The sequence below is a fragment of the Sprattus sprattus genome (genome assembly GCF_963457725.1).
Source record: "Sprattus sprattus genome assembly, chromosome: 13".
Taxonomy (NCBI): domain Eukaryota; kingdom Metazoa; phylum Chordata; class Actinopteri; order Clupeiformes; family Clupeidae; genus Sprattus; species Sprattus sprattus.
In genome coordinates, this window is record NC_137911.1 from 16,060,091 (window position 1) to 16,085,090 (window position 25,000).

The 25,000-nt window shown below is 43.7% G+C and overlaps 2 protein-coding genes across 3 annotated transcripts in view; one reads left to right on the forward strand and one right to left on the reverse strand.

Annotated features, from left to right (window-relative positions):
• The window catches only part of rps6ka1 (ribosomal protein S6 kinase a, polypeptide 1), a 52,478-nt gene extending 48,376 nt beyond the window's left edge, over positions 1 to 4,102 (reverse strand). For both annotated transcript variants that reach the window (XM_080849964.1, XM_080849963.1), the window contains exon 1: positions 3,500 to 4,102. In XM_080849964.1, coding sequence (XP_080706090.1) covers positions 3,500 to 3,562 — 63 coding nt within the window. In that variant the 5' untranslated portion in view covers positions 3,563 to 4,102. The remainder of the gene's footprint in view (positions 1 to 3,499) is intronic.
• A 7,416-nt stretch (positions 4,103 to 11,518) lies between these two features.
• cnksr1 (connector enhancer of kinase suppressor of Ras 1) overlaps positions 11,519 to 25,000 on the forward strand; it is a 42,408-nt gene continuing 28,926 nt past the window's right edge. Inside the window, exons 1-4 of the mRNA XM_080849899.1 lie at positions 11,519 to 11,640; positions 13,968 to 14,125; positions 16,773 to 16,975; positions 21,011 to 21,095. Coding sequence (XP_080706025.1) covers positions 11,589 to 11,640; positions 13,968 to 14,125; positions 16,773 to 16,975; positions 21,011 to 21,095 — 498 coding nt within the window. The 5' untranslated portion in view covers positions 11,519 to 11,588. The remainder of the gene's footprint in view (positions 11,641 to 13,967; positions 14,126 to 16,772; positions 16,976 to 21,010; positions 21,096 to 25,000) is intronic.

The window sequence follows — 25,000 nt, forward strand, 5'->3', positions numbered from 1 at the left end:
CATAACCTTAACCTAAACATTACCTTGAGTTTTTCAAACACGAGATAAAACTCTTTCTTCCCCTCATATTGTAAACACAAGACAAATACCTCAGCCTTGCTTAGGCCTACTCTGCTACATTCTGCGCCCGTGCCATAATCTCGGATTGATAGATGACCGTTATGAAAAGGGCAAAATACTATTAGCCCCCTGGGCAGCCATGTAAAGGATGAATACGGCCACACAGCTTTCTCATTGCCGTTTAGATTTATACACTCAGCCAAAAAAGATGGCCTGACCTTTCCACTGCAAATGCTAAGCTAACGTCCATTGAGTCGCCCTTATTCAGAATTTGAAAAGACAGGAGCTCATTCACTGTGTTTGGCCTACTTCAGAAAAAGCAGCTCCATTCATTCTGTTTTGTTGGAGTTAACTCCAAACTCTATAGACTTGTCCTTGGCATGTCCCTCACTCCGAAGCAGTTCAAAAAAGAAAAACACAGAATGCAAGAAAATTAAGTGTGTGTGTGTGTCCCCTTTGGTTAAGAATATACAGTGTTGTCTCATACAGAAACAACCTCTATGGACTGTTGCATAATCTCTCCTTTCATTTATCGCACAGCAAGACACATCCTCTGCAGAGACTAGCGGAGTTTGGTATTCTCAAAGGAAGGCCTCACAATGCTAGCATCACACAGACAGTGTTAATTACTAAACAACATAGCTCCCAGCTCCTCTGGGAAATGCACTCTGGGAGCGACTTTTTTTTCACCCTGTCTTTTTACATGACTGTAGGTTAGAGGGTGTGTGTATGGGAGTGTCTGGTATGCCATTAATGCGGGTGCACAAACACAGTAAGCTATCTGTCGTGTGTGTTCTGAAGTTTTCTAGGCTAATACCTGCTGCTGGAGCACACAGATTCTGTGGATCAAAGCCAGACAACCTGATGTCGCTTTCTTGGAATCTGTCAGGACATTTACTGGAGCTCCACGGGTGAGGTAAGCATGTGAGAATGAGTGTTTGTGTGTGTGTGTGCGTGCGGTGAGATTGGAGGAGACTGCTTAAAGGAGACAGACAGACGGAGAAGAAGAGCTAGAACATGGGTGACACGACACTGGAGAGAGGAAGGACAGATAAACATACACAGACAGACAGATAAACATACACAGACAGACAGACAGACAGACAGAGAGAGAGAGAGAGAGAGAGAGAGAGAGAGAGAGAGAGAGACTCCATCAATACGAAGAGACCTTAGCTGCAGCCTCTCTCATTTAAAAACACGGGTGATCAGTCAGTCTAAGCCCGGGAGGAAATAGCCATCCGGTCATCCGTCACCTGATACAGCCGGAGCTGGGCACAGCCTGTGGTGTGTGTCGCCAGCTCAGGTGTGTGTTTACACACACACTTCAGTCAGACATCTGTTAAAGCAAATGTGACTGGAATGCCTACAGCTTCCACTACAGTTAGTAGGGAACTACACTGGAGTCTGACAAACGACTCCCGTCATCAGCTGACAAAGAGGAACTCTTGCTCCCAGCAAAATGATAAACAGCGACAAGCTTGCAAAGAGCATTCTGCCCCACAAGGGTTCTGCAAACCACCCTTTACCTTGTATGCAGAATCCTGAAATCAAGCCGGCGTCAACATTTTTGTATATCTTTTTCAGGTAAAAACCTGCATTTGCCCCAGACGTTCTTCAGAATGCAGGACTGCCTGTCCACACGGAACAAAGCACAAGGTCACACTATATGGCAGGAGGGATATTGAATGTTTTGTACATTTGGACATGTTTGTCCAGGATTTAATTTAGAGTGTTTGAAGTGGATCATTGTTAACCAGGGGGTAAAAAAAAAACACCTATAGGGAGTCCTTTTTCCTTCATGTTGGAATTTGCACCCATTAGTTAAGTTGCCGTTTCCAGGGGATGCTTTTTCAAATAACGGCCAACAAAGAGGCTGCACAGATGCCCCCTTAAGTGCAATTGCAGTGTTTGGACCCCAAAGATGTATATAAGAACCTGAAGACTCAGCGTATCTACAGAGCTTGCAGGTGTGTTTTTATTTTTTATATGTTTATTATTTATGAGGCTAGCTAACAACGCTCAGACCTACAGGACCCTATTCTGGAACATACAGTTGCATGTTGGAGCATATTCTTTAACATACTAGATTATACTGTACTCTGTTGCTCTCTTGTGGGGTGAAATGCTAATAAACTGCTCTTCAAAAAGAACAGCAGGTGGTATCACAACAGGAGGACACCATCATCAACATCTACAAAACTGCAGAGACAGACAAAAGTGCACAGCCATCCTGTGATTCCTATCCATGCACATAAGCAGACAGGAACAAGAATGCATGTTAGGCTGGCACTCTGTAAAATCTACCATTAGCAAACAAAACTCCCGTTTGACATCCACAGCAAAGCGTGAATATAGAGTGGGAGCAGATGGGCCACTGAAATCTGGCGGATGTGCTGAGTAGGTTACTAAGGCATGTAATTAGTCTAGAAAAAAATGTCTTCAATTGGTAGTATGGCACAGGAGGAGAAATAGTCAAACCCAACCTAATGTGTCATGGGTTACAAGAGCTCAGACTGCCTGTGTGTTGTATAGCTCCTCACCACACTGATAGAAATACAGACCCACACACCGAATGAGAGAGAGAGAGAGAGAGAGCAAAGAGCAAACACTGTCTGAAATGTGAAAGGCGACCCCCCGACGCGCATGGAAGGGACATTATAAAAATTGATTTTGCAGCGCGACGGTTTTAATTACCCTCCACTGGGAGAGCGGGATACACAGCTGAATGAGTGAAAGAGCCGGCACTGCCTGCAAAGTGAGACGAATGAGATGTCATCATAAACGGTGCATTCCCCCAATGGACAGGTAACCATTTCATCGAAACATAAAACAAAACAAAAACTTAAATATTTAAAGTCTGACTATTGTTACTTTAATGAGCACAGGCGGACATCAGACAGCTTCAGCCTTGAGCACATGAATATCTTCAGGCTCTGTTGTTTTAAAATAAGAATGGAGTAGAGCCGACACCTGAGCCCATTCAAAAAGGACCTGTCTTGACACTTCCTAGGATTTAAAAGGAATTATCGTTGGCCTTGAAAAAGTCTGTTTGCATTCTGTCACCATGAATAATGAACTGAACGGCTTTCAGGTGTAGTCTTAAAAGGTAATTGTTTTAATATTAGCACAAACGCTAAGGTGATTCAACCATTAACTACAGTCAATTGTGGCCGCCACCTCCGCATTTCTCTGAAGTGCCCCGCGCTATCTGAACGAGTCGAATGAACGATGTAGGCTCGGAAATGTGCCAATGCCATCAAACCTCTTTCTTAACTCACTGTTTGAATAGCCAAGTGTGTTGTTTATAAACGTGCAACTGTGCGTACAAAGGCATACGGTCATGATATATAAAGTGTGTAAACAACTTAATCTGTGCTAACCAAGGTGTCTTACAAGTTTAAACAGGCTAGATTCAGGTGACCAACACCTCTGACCTTACCTCCGTGTCGAGCTGGACAAGCTCCATTTTGGGCCAGGGTTCCGCAAGTTGTGCGAGAGGCATTTTGTATGTACTTCGGTCCTCTCACTCTTTGAAAAAAATATCTTCGAGTTGGTTTCCAACCGTTTTTGAGACGGTCTACAGAGATAGCTTTCTTTCCTCGTCGCTGGCGGTTCGCTGGTTAAATCGCTGTCTTCAAACTCCACTACGCCGACAGAACGCGCATATTCACACAGGAGACGTTTACAAATAATTAAAAAAATAATACTGCTCTACAATGACGTCGATGCTTTCTCTACCCGTGCAGAGGTAAATGTTGGTCCTGCAAGAGAGAGCCAAATACTGATTTGTCAATTCGCAGATGAGAAGGAAGGGAGGGTTCTCTCACAGGTTAAGACAGGTTAAGACGCAAAAATGCAGGCGGAAAATTGAATAGACTGAGCGCAACTGCAGCCGAGGTCTCGGTTACCGTAAAAGGTCAGCGTGCAGCTTTTGTTCTCTCTCTGGAAACTGATTTTCCAGTAATCCTTGTAGTGTGTGCACTTGTTCTTCAAATTCGCCCGACTTTGGCGACGGCGTCTCTCCCCGAAAGAATGCGTGAAAGGGCGACCCTGTCCCGTCAGCTTGTTCCTCTCCGGAATCGAGAGTGCTGTCTTGTACGTGTAGCGTAAAGGCGCGTTGACTCGAGCTGTCATTGGCAGCCTGCGAACGAGCGTTGGCCAGCCCCCATCTGCGCTCTTACTGAGATTTGACTTGACGTCCTCCGCTGGCTGTCCGCCGCAACTGCAACTTTGCAACTGAGGCTGAGCCTCAGTGATGACATATATAAGATGTAAAGATTTAAACATTTTCATTCATTACCATTACATTGCTCTTCATTATTTACTATCATTTATTCTTCCGTTCCTACAGTGATTCTCTCACTCGTGCTGTACTGCTCTTTGTAATTCACACACATTACGGCTGATATTTATATAACAATCCCCAGCACCCTGCCTGTGTTAGTTACCACGGGCAACAAGGGGCAGTTGGCCAACTATATCTCGCCGGAGATGGAGAATTAAAAGCAATTCAAAGGGGCCTACCTTTGAACAGATTTTTTATTTTATTTTTTAAATGAAAAAACAATGTCAAAGCACTTTAACAGCTTCCTTGATCAAGAGTGTGAAATCAATTATTTTTTCACACATACACAACCATCTTTAAATAAACCTCCATTACACACAAAACATACTAATCTAATAATAATAACATAATCCAGACCTGTTAAATGCCAATACTGTGGTATAGTTTTTAGTGACTGAATAATGTTATGTTATAATTACAACATCAGTGTTGGCAAAGAGTCTCCCTGTAGGGTCTGCCCTTCCCAAAAGAGGCGGTTCGATGCCAAGACGGATGACTTATTGATCAGACACACCCTATTGCTAAAATTCTGTTTAATTTCCCCGCCAGCATTCCTGAAGCTGTCTCCACTTGAAGCCATGGTCTATTCTAATGTCTGTAGCGCATTGCAGTTTGTACAGCCATATCATAGTGCCTCTCAGATCTTTACAGACAGTCAGTTTAAGGGAAATGATATAGAGCATCACTGTAACTCTGTAACATGCATGGTCTCTACGGTTATCTACGGTAACCAATGTATTTGAAATAAGTAAATAAATAAATAAAACTGAAAATAGGGGTTTTATGCATATAAAAATTGACTTGTGTACTATAAACATGAACTCCATCAGTAAGATAAGTGTTTACAGATGGAAAAGTCTTACACAACATTGTTGTGTGACAGAATAAATGATTCTGATAGAGCCTCCATGACAGAAACTGGAAACTGCATCTATCCACTGATAAAAGGAGTTTACATCAATGCACAGACCCCTCAGCACCCCATGCACAGGAAAGCAATACCTGCCTAAGGGTCTGTGGATTAGGCTTATATGTGTCTGTGTACACGTGTGTGTGTGTCCTTGTTATGGGGGAATCAAAAATGGCACTGGCCGTGACTTGATGAGCTACACCACTCAATGGCCTCGAAGGATTCGAGGGTAATTACGCCACCTAGGGGAGAGAAATTAATCATTCACTGTGGGTAACATTCCTGTCTGTCCGCTCTTTCTCTCTCTCTTCCTCTCCCCCTTCTCTCTCTATCTCTTCTTCTCCTCTTCTCTCTCTCCCTCCCATGCCCCATCTCACTCTTTCCCCCTCGCTCTCTCTTCCTCTCTCACTCCCTCTCCTACTCCCTCTCTCTCCAACTCCATTCCTCTCTTCCTTCCTCTTCTCTCTGTACCTCCCTCCCTCTAGCACCCTCTCTTCCTCACTCCTTCTCCCTCTCTCAATCCCTCTTTCTCTACATCTCTCAGCTCAGAGGAATGTGTGCTTTATCGTGAGTGATTAGTTAGAGTCAGAGTAAATGCTGCAGCTACAATACACAATACAAATCCATGCACACATACACACACACACTAACTCGCATATACATGCATCCACGTGTAAAAAACACACACTCACACACATGCGTGCACCTGCTTACACACACACATGTACATATACACACACACGCATACACACAAACACATGCACACACGCACACACACACACACACACAAAATGCAGACATGCATAAACGTGCACACACAGACACACTGCATAATTATCAACAGTCTATTAGACTAAATGAAAAAATACGCACTGAATACAAGCCTGTTTGATTCACAAGGGACTGTCATATGCTTGTTCCTTTTAAGTCTTTTAGAATAACATCCTGATGTACAGTGACATTTATTTTCTTTACAAAGGGATTTCTGTAAGCCGTGGGCATGGAGGCAAAGCTGACTATGTGTAAGTAAAGCTTCCATGTGTAAGGATGCCTAACATAAAGGCAAACACAGAACTGACAGATCATGCTGCTTGTGTGAGTATGGCAGCATAACACCAGGCAGACTAGTGATTCCTCAGCGAGGTCAATGATGAAGACGTCACACACACACACAGAAACACACACACACCCACACACACACACACACACACATACACACAAACACACATCAGCCCTGCAGGCACCAGCTTCCCAGTGCCTTTTCATAATCAGCGCTGCAGTCAAAGTGAAGCGATCTTTACAGTGGCAGGATTGCCTGCCTGCAGCCCATCCACAGTATGTGGGGTTTACTTCAGTGTGAGAGGGATGAGTGATGTCAGAGAGCTCGGCACAGCTGCACAGTGGGGGCTTTCCTTTATTGACAACCTGGGGGGTGGTGGGGTGGGGGAAGGGGGCGTAGGGATGTCCCTTCACTCATGGCTGCACCAAAGGATCATGGGAGAATGACTCAGATCCAGGCGAAATGAGGTAGTGCAAAGCAAGGTCTTCCCCCACACGTCATTTATTGGGTTATTAGCTGGGAGGATGGGGCCACTGGAGAGAGTGGGGGAGGAGGCAACAGGGAGAGGTGTGGGGGCTGCCTGAGCCTTCGACTGGCACAGACACACACAAACACGCACACACACTCACACACACACACACACACACACACATACATACACACACACAAACACATATACACACACGCACAGACACACACACACCACACACAAACACAAACCCACACACACCACATACAGTACATATACACGTATGCGTGCACCAAGATGAGAGATGGCTGGACTGGCAAACGAAATGGTAGTTTTGAGTCACAGAGCAGCGGCCTGACAAATACACAGAGCAGGGGCGAGCTGACATTATAATTTAACTTCACTTTCAAATTTGTTGGAGCTTTAGAGAGACACAATAACACACACACACACACACACACACACACACACGCATACACAAACAGAGAGTTAACACTGGGAGAGGTAGAGGGAGAGAAAGATAAAGAGAGAGGTGGAAAACAAGAGAAAGGGAGATTTACAATCCCAGCCCGCTGAGGGTACCTGCACTCTTGGCCAGTGTAATTTTTAATCAATCATCACTGGATCAGGGTTATAAAATATGTCAGTTGACCTGGCGCTACCCTGGAATCTCCCAGCAGCTCAGGTCAGGCTCCCTGGCTGGCTGGCTGGCTGGCTGCCTCTTATGGGAAGAGAGGGATAAGTATAAAACTCACTATCATACACAATTTATTTTTTTCCATTATGGGGTGTGTGTTGCTACATATTTTTGCTCAGGCATGGCAGGTTGTTGGCTGAAATGATACAGGCTGCACTTTATTTATAGATGGGAGTAGCACCTTCATTTTTCCATTTAGTTTGACTGTACAGCCCTTGGAAAGGAGGGATCAGAGGTCTGGCAGGCTAAACGAGGCATTTGTCTGCTGATTCAACACAGCCAACAGAGCACTTCAGCCGCACTGATTCAACCGACCACTGATAAATAAAGAGAGATACGTTATGACAGGGATTTTCGAAACACCATACTCCGGAGGAAGCACAAGCGTGTCTGGTGTGAATGCCAGAAAAATCCACACGGGCATTAAGAGCTTTGCGCAGTCTTGAGGAGCACATGCACACTCCATCTCCTAAGGGATGAATGTGAACAAACAAATAAACAACGCTGTCAAGCACGGATCCCAAACAAACACTGATCCCAGAACATCAACAGAATCCACAGCTTTCGCAAAATGCACAAACAACTAAAATGCAAAACAATCTTCCTTTCTGATTCATTGTGACGTTTTCAGCACATCTAAAGGCAACACCTGCTAACAGACTCTGCAGGACAGAATCAGCTCATATGCTGTACGTGTGTGTGTGTGTGTATGTGTATGTGTGTGTGTGTGTGTGTGTGTGTGTGTGTGTGTGTGTGTGTGTGTGGTATATTTTCAATGCAGTTCCAGGCTTGTGATGCACCTCCACCAAGAGGGAGAATAATGAGCTGCTCAACGACGGTGAAAGAGCAATTAGCCTGCCAACATGGCCTCTATTGAGGTTATTAACGAAGAATGTGACACAGAAGGATGCCCCCCACAAATCAGAGATAACATCTTACATCTCGAACAAAGCCAAGCAGGCAAAGTCATATAAAGCAAATCAGCAGCTATCTCTGAAACGGTTCAGCCCCGACCCAAACAGGACAGGAACCCAAACAGGCAGCTAAATCTGGAGTAGATCCGAATGTGAGCAGGGCCCAGTCCCGGATGGCAGAAAATGCTGGAGAATGTGTGGTACACCGTTTCAATTATTATTTATGATTACTACTATATATTTCCATAAACATTATTATATATTTATCTGAGAAATGTAGCTGTTGTGTTCCATGGAATAGTGATTTTACAGTTCACATGAAATGTAAATCTCTGGCATACAGTGGGTTAAAGTATACATTTTATTCCAATCAGAAAACAACAGAAACACTGACAGCAAGGCATGCAGGATGGTGTTAAAAATGGATAGGACCAAATCTGGGACGAAACGTGTCCACGTGTACTGCTAATTTGGAGAGAACTCACATGGTTGGGCAGACATTTTGCAATCTGACAGACAAGCTGTGAGGATTACAGAGTTAATCACGGCTACTCAGGATGCTTCAGTGTGTATTCCCAAAATGACTCCTCTATGCACACACACACACACACACACACACACACACACACACACACACACACACACACACACACACACACACACACACACACACACACACACACACAATGAGTCAGAGGAAATATGCAATCTGCACCACATACGTATACACACACTTACACACATACAAAGAGAGAATCTGCAATTGAAACCAGGCACACACACACACACTGGAGTCTTGCTTCAAGCTCTGTGCATTTCCTTGCACAAACTGCGTGTTCAGACATGATGTATGGTATGGTAAGCATTCTGCCTGAATGGAGGCAGGGTGCATCATAGACAGCACACGTGTAATAAGAGTGGAGAGAGCTCAGGCTAGCAATACTGCAAACTCATACACCAAATACTCAGGAAGACTTCAGTGTCAGAGAGCACAAAGGGTCACAGGATTGCAGGATGTCGTGCTCACTGTTAGCAAAATAATATGTTGAGTTGCTACCTCAGATAAGGCTGAGGCTAAGTATTTTGCCTGAGAGGGCTAGAGGCTATGTAGGAGCTAAGTGGAGACAGAGGCACTGGTTGTGTATGTGGCTTGACTTCACAGTCCCATGAGCACACATATTTCATGTCCATGCAAGGCTTCGGTGTGACAGCAATATGCAATGCATTGTATTACATGCTATTGTATGCCAGATATAATATTCTACTATATCTCTGCAGTGTTGACTGTACAGAGTGTCATCCTGGCTCTATTATGCTGGCTGCTGCCTCATCTGCATTACTCTGGGGCCATTAAAGGGTAGACAGTACACGCCCTTTATATAACGTGTACGAGATCCGTTTCAGTTTTATCGAGAGGCAATGAACACCAGGGGACGCTAGATCCAATCAGGGACCTCCCTGGGCTGGCCTTCCAATTAGGGCTGAACGATTTGTGAAAATAATCGAATTGCGATTTCCCCCCAAAATATTGCGATTGCAATTCGATATGCGATTTTTTTTCATTTTATCCTCTTTTTTTTCAACAAAACGTACTGAATGATTTAAATATGACCAGCACAATGTGAGATACATTTAGTGTAAAATATTCTTTCCCACATTTTACATTTTTATTGAACTGCTCATTACAGAAACAAATCAGTGGCTTTGCCACTGTGCATTTAAGTAATTGAAACAAAGTCAAGTATAAACACAATGTTTGCACTTTTTAAAGTGGCCTTATGCAGAAATTGTACTTCAGGGTTAGGATAAGCAGTTTTACCTTAAAATAACAGCTTTGAAAAAATTGGGGCGCTACAATGACTTTTAATATGGAGAATCGCATCTGTACCATTGCCATACCAGGGTCCGTAGGCAAATTACTGCATTATGTAGGTGTGCCTGAAGCCGCCCGGTTTTTACTGTCTGCCAGCAAAACTAGTAAGTAGCTTATTTGCCATCTTGTGTTGCACTTGCTGGATGTTTGATTGTGTTAGGACAATTGTTGACTAACTAGTTGGTCATAGTGTCAAAGTAAGCACATTTCAAGAGATTTCGCTAGTTTGAGCCACTAGCATCTCGTCAGCGATTAGCAATGGATCCGTTATGCTGTTTTAATCACTGTGTGCAACATTTTACATCTTAAAAAAAATAAATACTTTTTTTTTTACACCACGTTGTAATTGCGGACGTTGCAGTTAGAAAATCACCTTTTACCATAACGTGATTCGCAAATGCGATTAATCGTTTAGCCCTACTTCCAATACACTCAGTTTGTGGCTGAGTGGCAGTAACGCTGTGGCTTCCTAGGAGCCTTCCCACAGTGTTTTTAAAACATGTTATATTTCAAAACAGAGTGCTTTCTAAATTACACCAACATTTATGTTATTTCCTGAAGCCGGTCATCATCATCACCGTGGTCATCGTCAACCACCTCATCATCACTTCATCTCCTCCTCCTCATCATCATCATCATCATTTTTCTCAACAATTATTGTCATCATAAGCACCATTACCATCATTACTAAGGGTCAACATCATTACAATCACACACTGACACTGAAATATTTCTTATTTTAAGTGTCAGTGAATTACATTATATAACTTACTCTCGAGTAACTGGCTTGTCTCATGTTAACCTATAATCTAACGTAAGCATATTATATTATTGCGCCACATGTGTGTGTTGTTTATTTGTGTCTGCATTTTGTTCAATCTGCAATTACGTAATCAGGTATGTTTAAGTGAAAACAATCTCACTGACTGAAATCACTCTTTCGAACAAAAGTGAAGCCACGGCTCGGATTAGTCTACTCTGAGTGTTTTTCTAAACGCGACAGCTGTTAAATTCTCTTGACGCTGGCTTCGTGCAAGCACCTCTGCAACCCGGTCTCTCTCTGCCTGGGGGCACCTGTGTTGGGAAATATGTGAGCCTCAATCACGGCCTCCGACCTGCAACACACTATTGGCTCACGGGAGAGAGAATTGTACCTGCGTGTGGGAGTGCCCACCGTCAAGTTTTCCTTCCTCCGCTTCTCGGGACAGTCCGGCGAAGAATCCAAGGGGGAATTGAATCAGCATTCCCAAGACTCCAATCATGGAGCCGATAACTTCGTGGAGTCCAGAGACAGTGAGCGAGTGGCTTAAAGGTGTGTAATGCTTTTGGATCAACAGGTGACTTTCTTTGAGTTAACGTGTAGACAACCCTAAATAGAACCGACGCTCAAATCCTTTTGGAGGGGAAGGAGGAGGCGGAATGAGGAAGTAGGGTTGGAGCTGTTACTTTGATCGCTCTCGTGTATTTCGTTTCAGTTAGAAAGCAAAAAAAACACTGTTGTTTATAATGTTTATAATGTCGGCCATGTATTTCAGTTGCAAGTGCAAATGGCAGTGGCTAGATGTGCGTCGTTCTGAAATCAAGAGAGCTGAGAAAGTTTCGCACAGCACTTTCGCATACATGCCTTGTAAATACTCATGTTCTGCAAGTAGCAACTAGTCCAGGTTTCGCTCATTTCTATAATGGATTGTTCAGATCTTTGTTGCTTCCTCTTGGTTCATGTCTACTCTTTTGCATTCGCCTGTCTTGTAAACCTGTAACGGAGGCTAATTGCGTCATCATATTTTCCAGCAGTTTGTTGTGACTTATTTCTGGCCGCCCAAGCATCCAATAGCCTACTCGACAAACAATGTAATGTGTAAGCGTTCAGAGAATGCTGATACCAACGTAATATCGGTTGTTAGTCATACGAAAAAACGGAAACCCTGCATGCCAACCTACAAAAAATTCATACCTCAACAATTCTCTTTTTTCCATATATCAAGAAAACAGCGGAAATAGCTAAATAAAAGCAACATTCCCGTCGTGGAATGGAATGTTAATGAACGTGAATCCTGTCTCAGGTCACTTTGTCAAGCCATCACCTGTTAGCATGGTTGTTTTGTACAGTGAGAGATGCCCACAGTTGTTTAGGTCTGAATAAGCCTTTGTGTTTTGGAGTTTGTTGCATAGCCACTGGCCATAGGGTTTCATGTATTTGCTTTGGATCTCAGATAGAGAGACTGCTTAAGTGGTTCTTTTTTTGTCCCCAAGCTGTTTTTGGTTATAGATAGACTGCTCTCTCTCTTATCAGTCCAAGTCCATATAGGAAATAGCCGTATACATATGTGTACAAGTGCATGCAGGACCTCAAATAGCAGCCCATAGATCCATATCTCTTGGCCAAATCTTGGGAAGAGTTAGCTGCTGACTGGGACAGTGTGCTGTACAGCATTGGCCACATCTGGGGCAGAGTTACTTTGCTGGCTGGGACAGTGTGCTGTACAGCATTTCTAATTTACTTTCAGACATAGATTTCATCTCCTAGAGACTATTCTCACACGTGTTTATTACACAGCATGGAGGTTGTCATTCACAGACTATATATGTGCACTAAAGATCTCCCCCTCATTCATTGTGATGCTTTAACTAGTAAACACAGCCAACTGTCTTGATCACGTGGACTGTTTATATTATGAGGTTATGTGTGTGTGAGTACATGCAATATTGGTAAGTGTTTGTTGAGTGTTGGTGAGTGTTTGTTTGTATGTGTGTGTTTGTGTGTGTGTTTGAGTGGGTATATTCCTACACATGCATGAATAAGTGTGCTTGTTGAGTGAGTGTGTGCGCGAATGTGAGTGAGTGACAGAGTGAGGGAATGAAAGTGAGTGAGTGAGTGAGTGCCTCCAGCCTTTCCCGTAACTGTCATGAGTGTCTTACTGTTACCTCTTCCAGCAGCATCCTCCGTTGGCAGGAAAAGCGATATCTGGAAGGTGCAGTGCACACCATAATGCACTGGGAACTGCAGAGATCAATCTTAGGGCTTGTCATGAATGCGATGCTAATATTAGCCTGTGTGTCTATCAAGCCAAATTATCTGCTGAGGAAGCAGCAAAGTGAATACTCAGATCACTTTTCTCGTTGTGCAACAATACTTTGTCCATCAACCACATTATTTTCATCCTGGTCCTTGTGTTTTTTGAGAGGTCATATGTAATTACCAAATAACAATAACAACCTATGCATCTAGATGAGACATCTACTCTGCGGAGTATTAAGTTGAAACTGCAGTGAGACTGATAGTTAATTAAATAGATATTTTAATGATCACATATGTTCAGTGTTGCAGTCCATTAGTGGAGGGCTAGTGAGTGATGAGAATGTACTCCTTGGTTTTCAACATGTTTTCTGGAGGTTCATTAAAAGTAGTGTGTGTGTGTGTGTGTGTACTTGTGCGTCCGTGCGTCTGTGCGTGGGTCCGTGCGTGTGTCCGTGCGTGTGTGTGTATATGTGAGAGAGGTAGAGAGAGAGAGAGAATATGTCTTCACTTCTTGATGTCTCTGTGTGTGGGTGTTTACATGTCCATGTGTGTGTGTGTATGTGTCTGTGTGTGTGTGTGTGTGTGTGTGTGTGTGTGTGTGTGTGTGTGTGTGTGTTCAGGTCTGGAGGCTCCACTGCAGAAATACCCGTTTTCAGAGTGGCATCTGTCAGGGATGGAACTGCTGCAGCTGACCTCTCATGAGCTGGAGCAGCTCGGAGTCACCAAGATCGGACACCAGGAACTCATACTGGAGGCTGTGGAGAAGCTCTGTGCACTGGTAAGGGTGTGTGTGTGTGTGTGTGTGTGTGTGTGTGTGTGTGTGTGTGTGTGTGTGTGTGTGTTTGTGTGATTGAGTGTTGCTGTATGTGTGCACACATGTGTGTTAGTTTACCTCTGTGTGTGTTGCTTCTCAGAATTCAACTCCAGGACCTCATGTGGTGCAGTAGGCTGTTTAGGTTGCGAAGAAGTTCCGGTTTTCTGTTTGTTGTTTGTGTGTGTGTGTGTGTGTGTGTGTGTGTGTGTGTGTGTGTGTGTCAAGATATGTTGTGTTTATCACCCTTGTGTGTCGGGTATCTGCATGGCCACAGCTGCGCAGGTGTGTGGAGTTTGACTCACAGGACCTTGAAGACAGCCAGCCGTAAACTGGTCATTTCCTGTCCTGAACTGGTCATTTCCACGGAGGCCTCTCTCTCTCTCGCTCTCTCTCTCTCTGATTGTTGAGCACTGATCTTTGCTTTGCAGTCAGTGACTAGCCATATGAGGTTGTGAATATTAGTCATGCCTCTAAGAATAGTGCAGTTGGATGTTTTCTGTGGCCTTCATCCATATAAGTGAACAAAAAAACAGGCCTGCATCAGAACCAAGCTTTGCCAGTCCAGCCAAAAACATCCCCTCTGTGCATATTCAGAGGGGACCAGCTGGAATAACTAATAGTGTTTTTTGAACTATTGCAAGGTCAGGGAAGTCACATTTGCCACTTGAATTTAGCTGTGCGATTCTTTTTATAGTGGATACAATGGACGGGCTAAAGAAAGTGTGCGTGTGTGTGTTTTTCTGTGTATATGTTTCTTACGCCTTAGAGGATTACACATAAAAAAACACTCTAATGACTAATAACAGCAAGGCAAATGTGTGTGAGATTTTGTTATTGATGGGAAACGTCTTCCTGGCTCTCCCTAGACGTATTTAGGACCTTTGTCTCTCTGTCTCCACACCATGTCTCCATGTTTTACCTGGAGCGTAATTAACAGGGCGCTGTTTTTGTCCCGTCTTCTGTTTAAATGGGGTTTGTTCCCATTGGAGGATTACTGGAGTTGGTCCCGCTGTGTTTCTCACTGTGAACGTTGTAACCATGGACGTCAGGGGAGTACTAAGCACTTGATCTGCTTGTTGGACGCCCGGTAGCTGAAAGGGGAAAACCGTTTTTTTTTCTTCTTGTAATTAAGGGTCTTTCCTGGAAAGGCGTAAATGAACACCTGACGTATGTGTGTTTGTGTGTGTGTGTGTATGTTTGTCTGTTTGTGTGTACTTATGTTTGTGGGTGTTTTGGGGCGGGTGGGGGGGGGGGGGGGGTTGGGGGGGGGTATTGAATGAGTTTGTGTTAATGTTATTTGTACCATTGACCTCAGGCAGGTTGGGAAGGAATTTGAAAAAAAGAACAAAAAAGTACTAGATGTGATTCATGGCAACGGACCATTATACATGCAAACTTACAGGTTTGCATTATACGGTGTGACTTTCCTCTGTTCTTTTGTGTGTGTTGTGTGTGTGTGTGTGTGTGTGTGTGTGTGTGTGTGTGTGTGTGTGTGTGTGTGTGTGTGTGTGTGTGTGTGTGTGTGTGTGTGTGTGTGTGTGTGTGTGTGTGTGTGTGTGTGTGTGTGTGTGTGTGTGTGTGTGGTGTGTGTGTGTGTTGGTCACAGTATCTGATGCTATTATAACATGGGTTGTATGAATGAATGTTTGTCGTCTTCTCTGACTGTGACTGCTGGTCACAGAATATTTTTAGATGTTTCATTCATTACATTTTTTTTTCATATCATGTGAACACACCATGTGTCTCTGTTTATTCTTGAGTTGATGTGTAATATCAAGATTAAGTTGTCAAACCTACTGTACACAGACAGTAGATTAGTAGATTAATGGACTCCAGCTGAATGGAACAGGTCTAACCTTGGTCTGAAATTGTACAAGTGTGTTCCTGTAACTGTGTGGGCTTGAACGGCCTGAGAGCAGATATGGTGCCCATGCTGAGAAGGGATGCACCACACACACACACAGACACACACACACACAGACACACACACACACAGACACACACACACACAGACACACACACAGACACACACACACACACACACACACACACACACACACACACACACACACACACACACACACACACACACACACACATTTGTGCCAGGACAGGGTCAAACGAGGGCCGGAGCTGTCACACCGCCAGCTGCTACCTAAGTCTCACTATTTAAGGGATATGACAAAGGCCAACTGGCTAATCTGCCAAGCAGAGCTTAATCAGACCTCTATTAAGACATAAATATCAGATTATTTGTATTATTCTGCAGTAAACTGGCTAGGTAAGTATGAGCAGCATTACAGTTAGCAAAGAGGACACTGGCTGAGCTGCTACAGTAATGTGTGGATCTGTATGTAAATAAATAGGACTCAGGATGATACAGGGATGTCTTGTTTAAAGTATTATGTGAGGTTTGATGATTAAAAATGGTGAAAAGACAGCAAAGCAAACAATAAAACACAATATCCAAAACATAATGAAGTTGTCCAACTAAAAGCAAGCAATGTGCAGTAAAATGCAAATGTAAAGATGCAATTGGTAAAGATGACAGGCTGAGATCATCATGGTGTGGAACTGAATTAAACTGAACTACCTGGTGTGTCTGTGTCAGATATACGGTCTGGGAGGAGAGAGCCTGCGCGTCCTGACGGAGAAGCTGCGTGGCGTAGCGCACCACCTGCAGATGAGCATCCAGAGACGCTGGAGCCTCCGGTCCTGCAACAGTCAGAGCGACTCCAAACTGCCAGCCAACGAGCTGCAGGAGGTGCTGGACCTCATCACGGCAGCCAAGGGCCTCTTCTCACTACTGAACAGGTACTAACTCAGTGAAGGTCATTTACAGCAGGTCGAGCCTCACTACTGAACAGGTACTACCCCAGTAAAGGTCATTCACAGCTCGATTAGCAATGTGCTCAAACGCCATGGTCATGGGTCTGATACCCAGGGAGAGCACATACTTATACAAATATATACGTGTGCCACACTATAAGTTACTTTTGGTTACGGTACATTTGATTGTTCGATCACCAATTGTACATGAAAATGTAGTACTTTAGTACAATATTAAGAATGCATATGTTTTATCTGCCTTCTGCACATAGATTTTGTTTACTGCTGGATGACAAGGGCAGAATGTGTAGATGATATAATTCATTTCAGAATAACTCTGATTAATCATGCATGAAATGCTCCAAAGAGAAGAGGGGTTTAATTGTATGGTAAGATATGAAAGCAGAGCTTATGAAGCAGGTTTCAAGGATTTGGAAATTATAAAATACAGATGCTCGGGGCAAAATACTTCAGAGGACAACTTCACTTTCTACTTGTTATTTCTAACGGCTTATTTGTTCAGTCCTTGACATTTCTGCTCAGTAATGATGAATACCAATTTAAAAATATTCCAATAACTCACTCTTTCTGTCCCAGGTTTTCACACAGTTTTGTCTAAGATCATTATTTGTCACCGTCACCACTGTGACATGACACCTGTCACAAACACAAAGGAGCTTTTATGGATGTTTACGTCTGTTGTCATTAAGTGACAGCGCTGCTCAGTGCCATTTCAATGCAATGACTATAAAAACAATGGACAGCGTGCAGTCAGTCAAAAGTGAAGCCATTTAGTGGAAGTGGAGATTTAACCAAATCTGGTTCATTCTAGGCAGACCTGGCCGATGTTCTGTTTACTGCACATGCCCTGGCTCCTAACGCCCTTACTGCGCACACCAGGGACGTGCGGTCATAGGCCTCCCCTGTCATTTTGAAAAGTAAAAAATAAATAAATAAATATATGTATATATTTCTCTCCTAATCTGTGGTATGGGTGTAATTTTTGCATGATTCCGATAATTTTGAGCATTTTTATTATCAAAATCGCTGAATTTGCGCATTTCCAGTTCCAGAAAACAAGGACGTGCGGTCAATGCATTGGTGTCTATGGGCAAGTGAGGCAGTGCCTCAGTAAGGATTGTGCAATCACTCCAAACTGGGTTTTACACATGCGTTGAGCTCAAAACGCATTAAAAAATATTGTTCTGGGTGTGAATTCCTCGGCAACACCCGCAACCATTCAGGGAGCATGAATTGCTACGAGTAAATTTTGCGCAACAATGTAACACCAACGCAGAACCAAGCAGCCGCCTTTAGTGAGGCAGGCACTACCACTGCCTCAGTGAAGGGGGCGAGCGAGAGCGCATTTGTAGGGTATTTTCTGTATGTTCTGAAGTTGGACTTCTTCTACCCTTCTATACACGTCTACTTGACCTTGATGTCAAAAAAGGAAGATCGTATTGCTAAGCTGAAGCAGTTCTCAAAACTGGACTTTCAGTCCAAACCTGAAATGATTAATAATGGGAGACCAATACCGGAGCTAAAAGGTTTGCTTCAAACGACGGGACAGAAGGTATTGACATTTGCATTGGAGTGTTTCACGTTTCCCAACGGGACTACATATTCATGCAAAACACCAACCTTGCTAAAGGCTGCTTGCGCAGGAAAAATGCCTTGAAGTTGTGAGCAGACTAGGTGCTATTCCTGAGCTAAACTACTGACTGCATTCGCTCAAGAAGAGGAGGGAAATCGCGGGAGAAGACAACGGATTTCCACTGAACTATACGGATAGTCGTGAGTGGATTACGTTTGTTTCACCTCTAATTGACGGTTACGAGCTCCAACGAAAGTGCACCAACTTTAAATTATACTGGCCAGTAGAACATTTTGGTATTGTGTGTGCTATGTCTGCGGTGTTTAACTGTTTGCTTGTTAATATGTTGTGTAAATAAATATGTAATTGTTTTTGTCTAAACTGCGAATTCAAAACTCTGTCCGAGTCATTTAAATTAGCATCCGACAACCGTAGTTATATTGTCCCTACACAAAATGAAATGAGCCACATCATTGGTGGGAGGGCTACATACGCTCGCTTGATAATATTAATATCTTATTTGACAGGGTGTAAAAGTTCAATTAGCACACCGGTTGTACGTTAAGCTGTAGGCCTATAGCCTTGTAAAAGTTATGTTAACAAATCAGTTGAGTATTGAGCCGCATAACTTCTTATAATAAAAATAAAACGATCGTTTAAAAGTAATAGTATTAGACAATACAACATAAAGTTTTTTCAGTCCTGGTCAGATGACACATTTTTAACCATATGCATTTATACATGTATGATGTATACATTTCATTTTTTTTTAAACAACTAGAGATCGGAATGACGTAATCACTTCCGGTTTCTGTGCCTCATCAGCTAGGAACCTCACCGCATGTCACTGGCTCACACTCTGGTTCCAATCCTGCCAATAAGGCTGTCCAATTTTGGCTTCATTTCTTCAAAGTGTGCATGCATGCTGTCCATCTTTTTTACAGTCTTTATCCCCACTTAAGAGCCCAGAGAGTCACTGTTTCAGACCAAGATTTGGCCAAGCATCCCTTCAAGGGGGCGCCATGTATAACATACCTTTCTTCTAAGGCAAAATGCATTATGGTGTCATGTATGGTTTTGTTTATAAAGTCATTCTGTCCACGCAAAAAAGTGTGTACCACTCATCTGCCTGGGAGCTCTTGTCACTTCCTGTGTGCTCTTTCAGAAGCTCAATAGTAGTAACCGGATATAGTCACATTACATTATTGACTACAGACCAGCTGTGTGCAGGGTTGGACTTCACTAGCTTTACGTCCTGAGAATAGCCAGAGGCACAGTTTTGAACTCTGGAGTCCATTTGTCTCTCTCTTTGGGCCCTCCATTGTTATGATGCTATCATAAACATTGACACAGTAGAGAGGTGCTTTGGTTGATAGTTAGTTTCTTGTTGTGCAGACATTTAACAAAAGGATTTATTAGAGCCGATAGCAATCTCTAACCTACGCTGTTTTGTTTCTTGCTCTTTCTATCTCCCTCTTTCTCTCTTTCTCTTTCTCTCACGCTGGGATGTCTCTGATCCTGTTCTGCCTACGCATTCTTACGTTGTTTGTTTTGTCTGGTGTTATTGTCACACTGCCAATCTCTTAATTTATTTGTGGTTTCTGGCAGGACCTTTTGTGTTTCCCACATGTTGTTGTTCCCCAGTATTGTTTGGTCAATACCACCATGTGTGTGTGTCTGTGTGGATGGATGCATACCTGTTTGTCCATATAAAGATACAAGATGCAGACATACTGTACGTCTACTTGTTTGTGCTTTGTGAGTGTGTTAGTTTGTTTGTGCATGTCTTTGTGAGTTCTCTCTCACTCGCTCTTTCTCTGTCTGTGTGTCTGTGTGTGTGTGTGTGCTTATTTCTGCCACCTATCTCTATCAGAGTGGATTTGGTCAGCATTGTGTGGATATTCCTTTGAGCTGACCTGTTTTTATGGGATCACCGCGCCCATCTTATTTACATTCCAGGCTCAGGACAGACACATCCGGAGAAGCTGAGTCTGTATGTTGTGTGTTTTTAACACATGCGCAAGAGTATGCGTGTTGTGTTTGTTTAAAAGCAGTGTGTATAATGTTCGTAGTGAGTGGTTATTCTGCATCAGTGCTGTGTGTGTGTGTGTGTGTGTGTGTGTGTGTGTGTGTGAGTGTGTGTGTGTGTGTGTGTGTGTGTGTGTGTGTGTGTGTGTGTGTGTGTGTGTGTGTGTGTGTGTGTGTGTGTGTGTGTGTGTGTGTGTGTGACAGCAGCGTGTATAATGTTTGCCATGATTGGTTATTCTGCATCAGTGCTTTGTGTGTGTGTCTGTAACAGCACTGTGACTTGTTACACAAGCAAGTACAGTATATTGTTTTGAACAAGCCACCGCTTGAATGATTAGACGGTTCAATGGCTCATGTAGTAGATCAGCGAGTGATATCTCTTTCCCCGTGTTTTCCAGAAACCAGTTCTCCCAGCTCAGCGGATACACTGCCAGTAGGAACATCATCACACTCTGTAGGGATCTGGGCACCACAGTGCAAAAGGTGAGTCGTGTGTGTTTGTGTGTTTGTGTTTGTGTTTGTGTGCCTGTGTGTGTGTTCATGTGAGAGAGAGAGAGAAAGAGAGAGAGAGAGCGAGAGTGTTTGTTAATCATTCTCATTGTAAGGACCTAATAACAGTTATTTCTGCTGCAGAGGTTGTGAAGTGCATGTTTTTTCTTCATGTCTGTCAGTAGAATGTGGATTGGCATGGCTTTATCTCCCACTGATTGGATGTGGCCAGGGGGTTTCAGATAGAAGCAAGCCCATACAGAAGTGCAATGTTGATATTTCGGAGACTGATGTAAGAGGATGACATGCTGTTGTTTGTATGGAAGTGAACCGGGGATGACGCATGTTGGAGAAGTGAACAAAAATGCCCAAAAAGAGGAATACCCACTGTTTGATGTATGTGTGTGTGTGTGTGTGTGTGTGTGTGTGTGTGTGTGTGTGTGCGTACAGTGGCGGATTTATGTATAGGGGACATGTGCAGGTGCCCAGGGCGGCAAAAAAAACAGGCCCCTCCACAAAAAGTTTTGAAATAGTGACAATTGCTACATCAATGATGTCTCCATGTTGATCAATTAACCTTGTTGAGGTGGGGGCGCCCTGATTCAAGTTAGTCAGCTCGGTGGGCTACTTCCACTCTGAAGTACAAGATGGGGAGAGGGGCGGACTGGAATCTATCAAATAACACTCCTCTTACTTTGTACAATGCTACTGCAATTCGTACAATCAGAACTTGCCATTGAAGATCATGAACCTGCTTGAGCTGCTTATACTGTATTTGTGGACTGCTGGAGCCTGTTTGTGTTTCGTGTTTGTGTTTATGTTTGTATTTGTATTTGCGTCTGTATTTGTGTTTGCCTTTCATGTAAAAAAAAAAAAAGAATATTAAGAAATAAGAAACAAAAAGAAGCCAAAGAAATTAAGTGGGGGAAGACTGAAAGACAAGGGAGTTGGTCATAGGACTGCATTTATATAGCTATTTTCTCTACTCATAAGTGTAGGCTTAAAGGCTAATGCCTCATACATCTACCCATTCATACACCGACAGCAGAGGCTTCCATGTAAGGATCCAAACCTTCCCATCGGGAGCGGTTGGGGGTTCAGTGTCGTGTTAAAGGACACTTCGACACGTGAGGAGGAGTCTGGGTCAAACTAGCAACCTTCAGATTGCTGAAATGACTCCTCCACCTCCTGAACCACTGTTGCCCCAAGGGAGAGAGAAAGAAAGTGTCTCATTTGCGCTGGAGTTGATGGCTAGGGCAGGTTAAACTGGTTACTTATGAACATGTCTGTATATGCTTTAATATCTTAAAGGGAGGGAAAGAAAATAAATAGTTGTGTGTGTGATCTTGCTGGTATGTGTGTGAGAGATGAGGGGGAAGAAAGAGAGAGTGAGAGTGAGAGAGAGAGTGTGTGCTTGTCCGTCTCTGTGTGTGTGCGTGTGTGTCCCCACAGGAGTGTATGAACACATGTGGGTGTGTGCTAGAGTGGGTGTGTGAGTCCGAGAGGGGGGGGGGGGGGGGGGGGAGGGGAGGAGACCTGCTGGGTGGGAGTTAGTGGTTAATTTCGGTTCCCTGTCATTCACCTGCTACTGGTGGAGTGGGGAGGACTCAGCATTGAGACCACAGGGGAACTAGACAGTGCCCTATGATGCTGGCTTTCTGAGTCCACAGTCACTTAAAAGAGGATTGGAGTCTGGATTCACAGAATGGACTAAGCTGTCAGATGAGGTACAGGAGTGCTTTCTTTGTGTTTGTGAATGTGTGTGTGTATGTGTGTGTGTATGTATTTCAATGTATGTGTTTGTTTGTGTGTGTTTGTGTGTGTGTATTTGTTGTGTTTGTGTGTGTGTGTGTGTGTGTGTGTGTGTGTGTGTGTGTGTGTGTGTGTGTGTGTGTGTGTTTGTGAATGTTGCTTTACTTCTCTTATTTGTAGATATGTGAGCTATCTGTGCATACAGAACGTTCCCCTATTTTTTATCTTTCAGACTCAGCAATTGACAGATTTGCAGATATAACAGAATCAAGGAATTAAAAGAACAGACAGAGACAGTCATACAGACATACAGAAATACAGACAGAGAGACAGAGAGACAGAGAGACAAACACACACACACACACACACACACACACACGTACAAACACACGTACAAACACACACACACACACACACACACACACACACGTACAAACACACACACACACACACACACACACACACACACACACACCCCACAGTGAAGCCTTCATAGTGAACCATAATCTGAATCTGTTCAAGTTACTTTGCTCTGCCTGGATCTCTGTGTCTGTGTGGCAGAGGGTTCACTGTTCTCTGTCACTTTGCTCACAGTCTATTTAAGTCCATAGATGTTTATACCATCCTGGAGTCAGTTGTTCCACAAAATATTTGAGAAGTGATAGCAAACTCTCAAAGGGGTTACACACAGAGAATAACATGCCATCTATGGGGCTTGAGCTGTACACTGTAGATGTGGAGGGAAGAATAGAAGTTTGTGTTGCAGTGACGTGACGTGATGTGATGTGTCGGGTTTCCGACTCCTTTTCTTAGTGAAAAAGTCATTAAACGAGCAACAGGGGAAGGAAGATGGGGAAATGAGCGTGCCACGGGGCAACTGTAGAGAAACAATGCAACACACACACACACACACATACACATACACACACATGCACTCTCACACGTACGGCACACACACACACACACACACACACACACACACACACACACACACACACACACACACACACACACACACACACGGACAAACACACATCCCTGAGGAGACCAGCTCTCTGTCTCCTCTGAGTGAGGGCTGTTGTTTTGGTTTAAGCGCTCATACCAGTCCGTCTGAGAGTAATCAGGGAGCTCAGACAGACCACATCACTCCACTCTGTTTGGACAACTGGGCTTTCCTTACTTGATGCCCTCCATTTATTAATGACAAGTCATTGTTTGCCAAGTTCCTGTTTGTGGGGCCCGGGGGCCCTGGGGCCTGTTTTGTTCTCTCGTTCTGGTGTTAGTCACCTTCCCTCACAGAATGAATGAAACTCTGGCCTAGGCAACCGGCTCCGCTTTCAGTATTTTTGTTTTTCGGTGAGGAAATCTTTGGACTTGGTCTCAGTTTGCGTCACCCTTTTGCATCAGGTTGCTGTGGTACAAATGAACTGGATGCCAGGCAGTCCTGCTTTTCTTGATTACAGTCATCTTTGAAGCTTGAGAGGAGCTCAGAGTGTGATGGCGTGATGCTGTAACCTGAGCTTCTTCGCTGTTTTGCCACAGCAGATGACTTGTGTGTCACTCAGAGACAAAAAAGCAACAGCACTCAGTCACAGGTTTTTAAAAAGCTATCTATTTTTTAACCTTCAAGTGGTAACTAAAAAAACAGACTGGACATGCTGTGTACACTGTGTAGGCTGAAATGTCATTTTTCTCTGTTCTGTTTTCTGCTTCTAGTTAAACAGTAATAAACTGTAAATCATGACATGTTTTCAGTTCTCTTTGTGTGTCTCTTCGGCTGATCTCCTCCTCTCAACCAAAGACATTGGTGTAATCGAGAGTCTCTCTCTCTCTCTCTCTCTCTCTCTCTCACACACACACACACACACACACACACACACACACACACACACACACACACACACACACACACACCTTCTGGCCAGTGAGTCTGGGAAAGTCGTGTAACCTTAGCTAGTCCCTATAAAGGTCACATTCCTGCGCTCTGATTATGAAACTTTAACCAAAGCATAACTAAGAGAGAGAGTGTGTGTGTGAGTGTGTAGCGCTGTGTGCAGCGCTGTGTGCAGAAGATTTCGAAGGAGCCAGTCTACACAGCTTTTGAAACAGATCCCTCCGTTTGTCTCTCCTTTAGGAATCATGAAAGT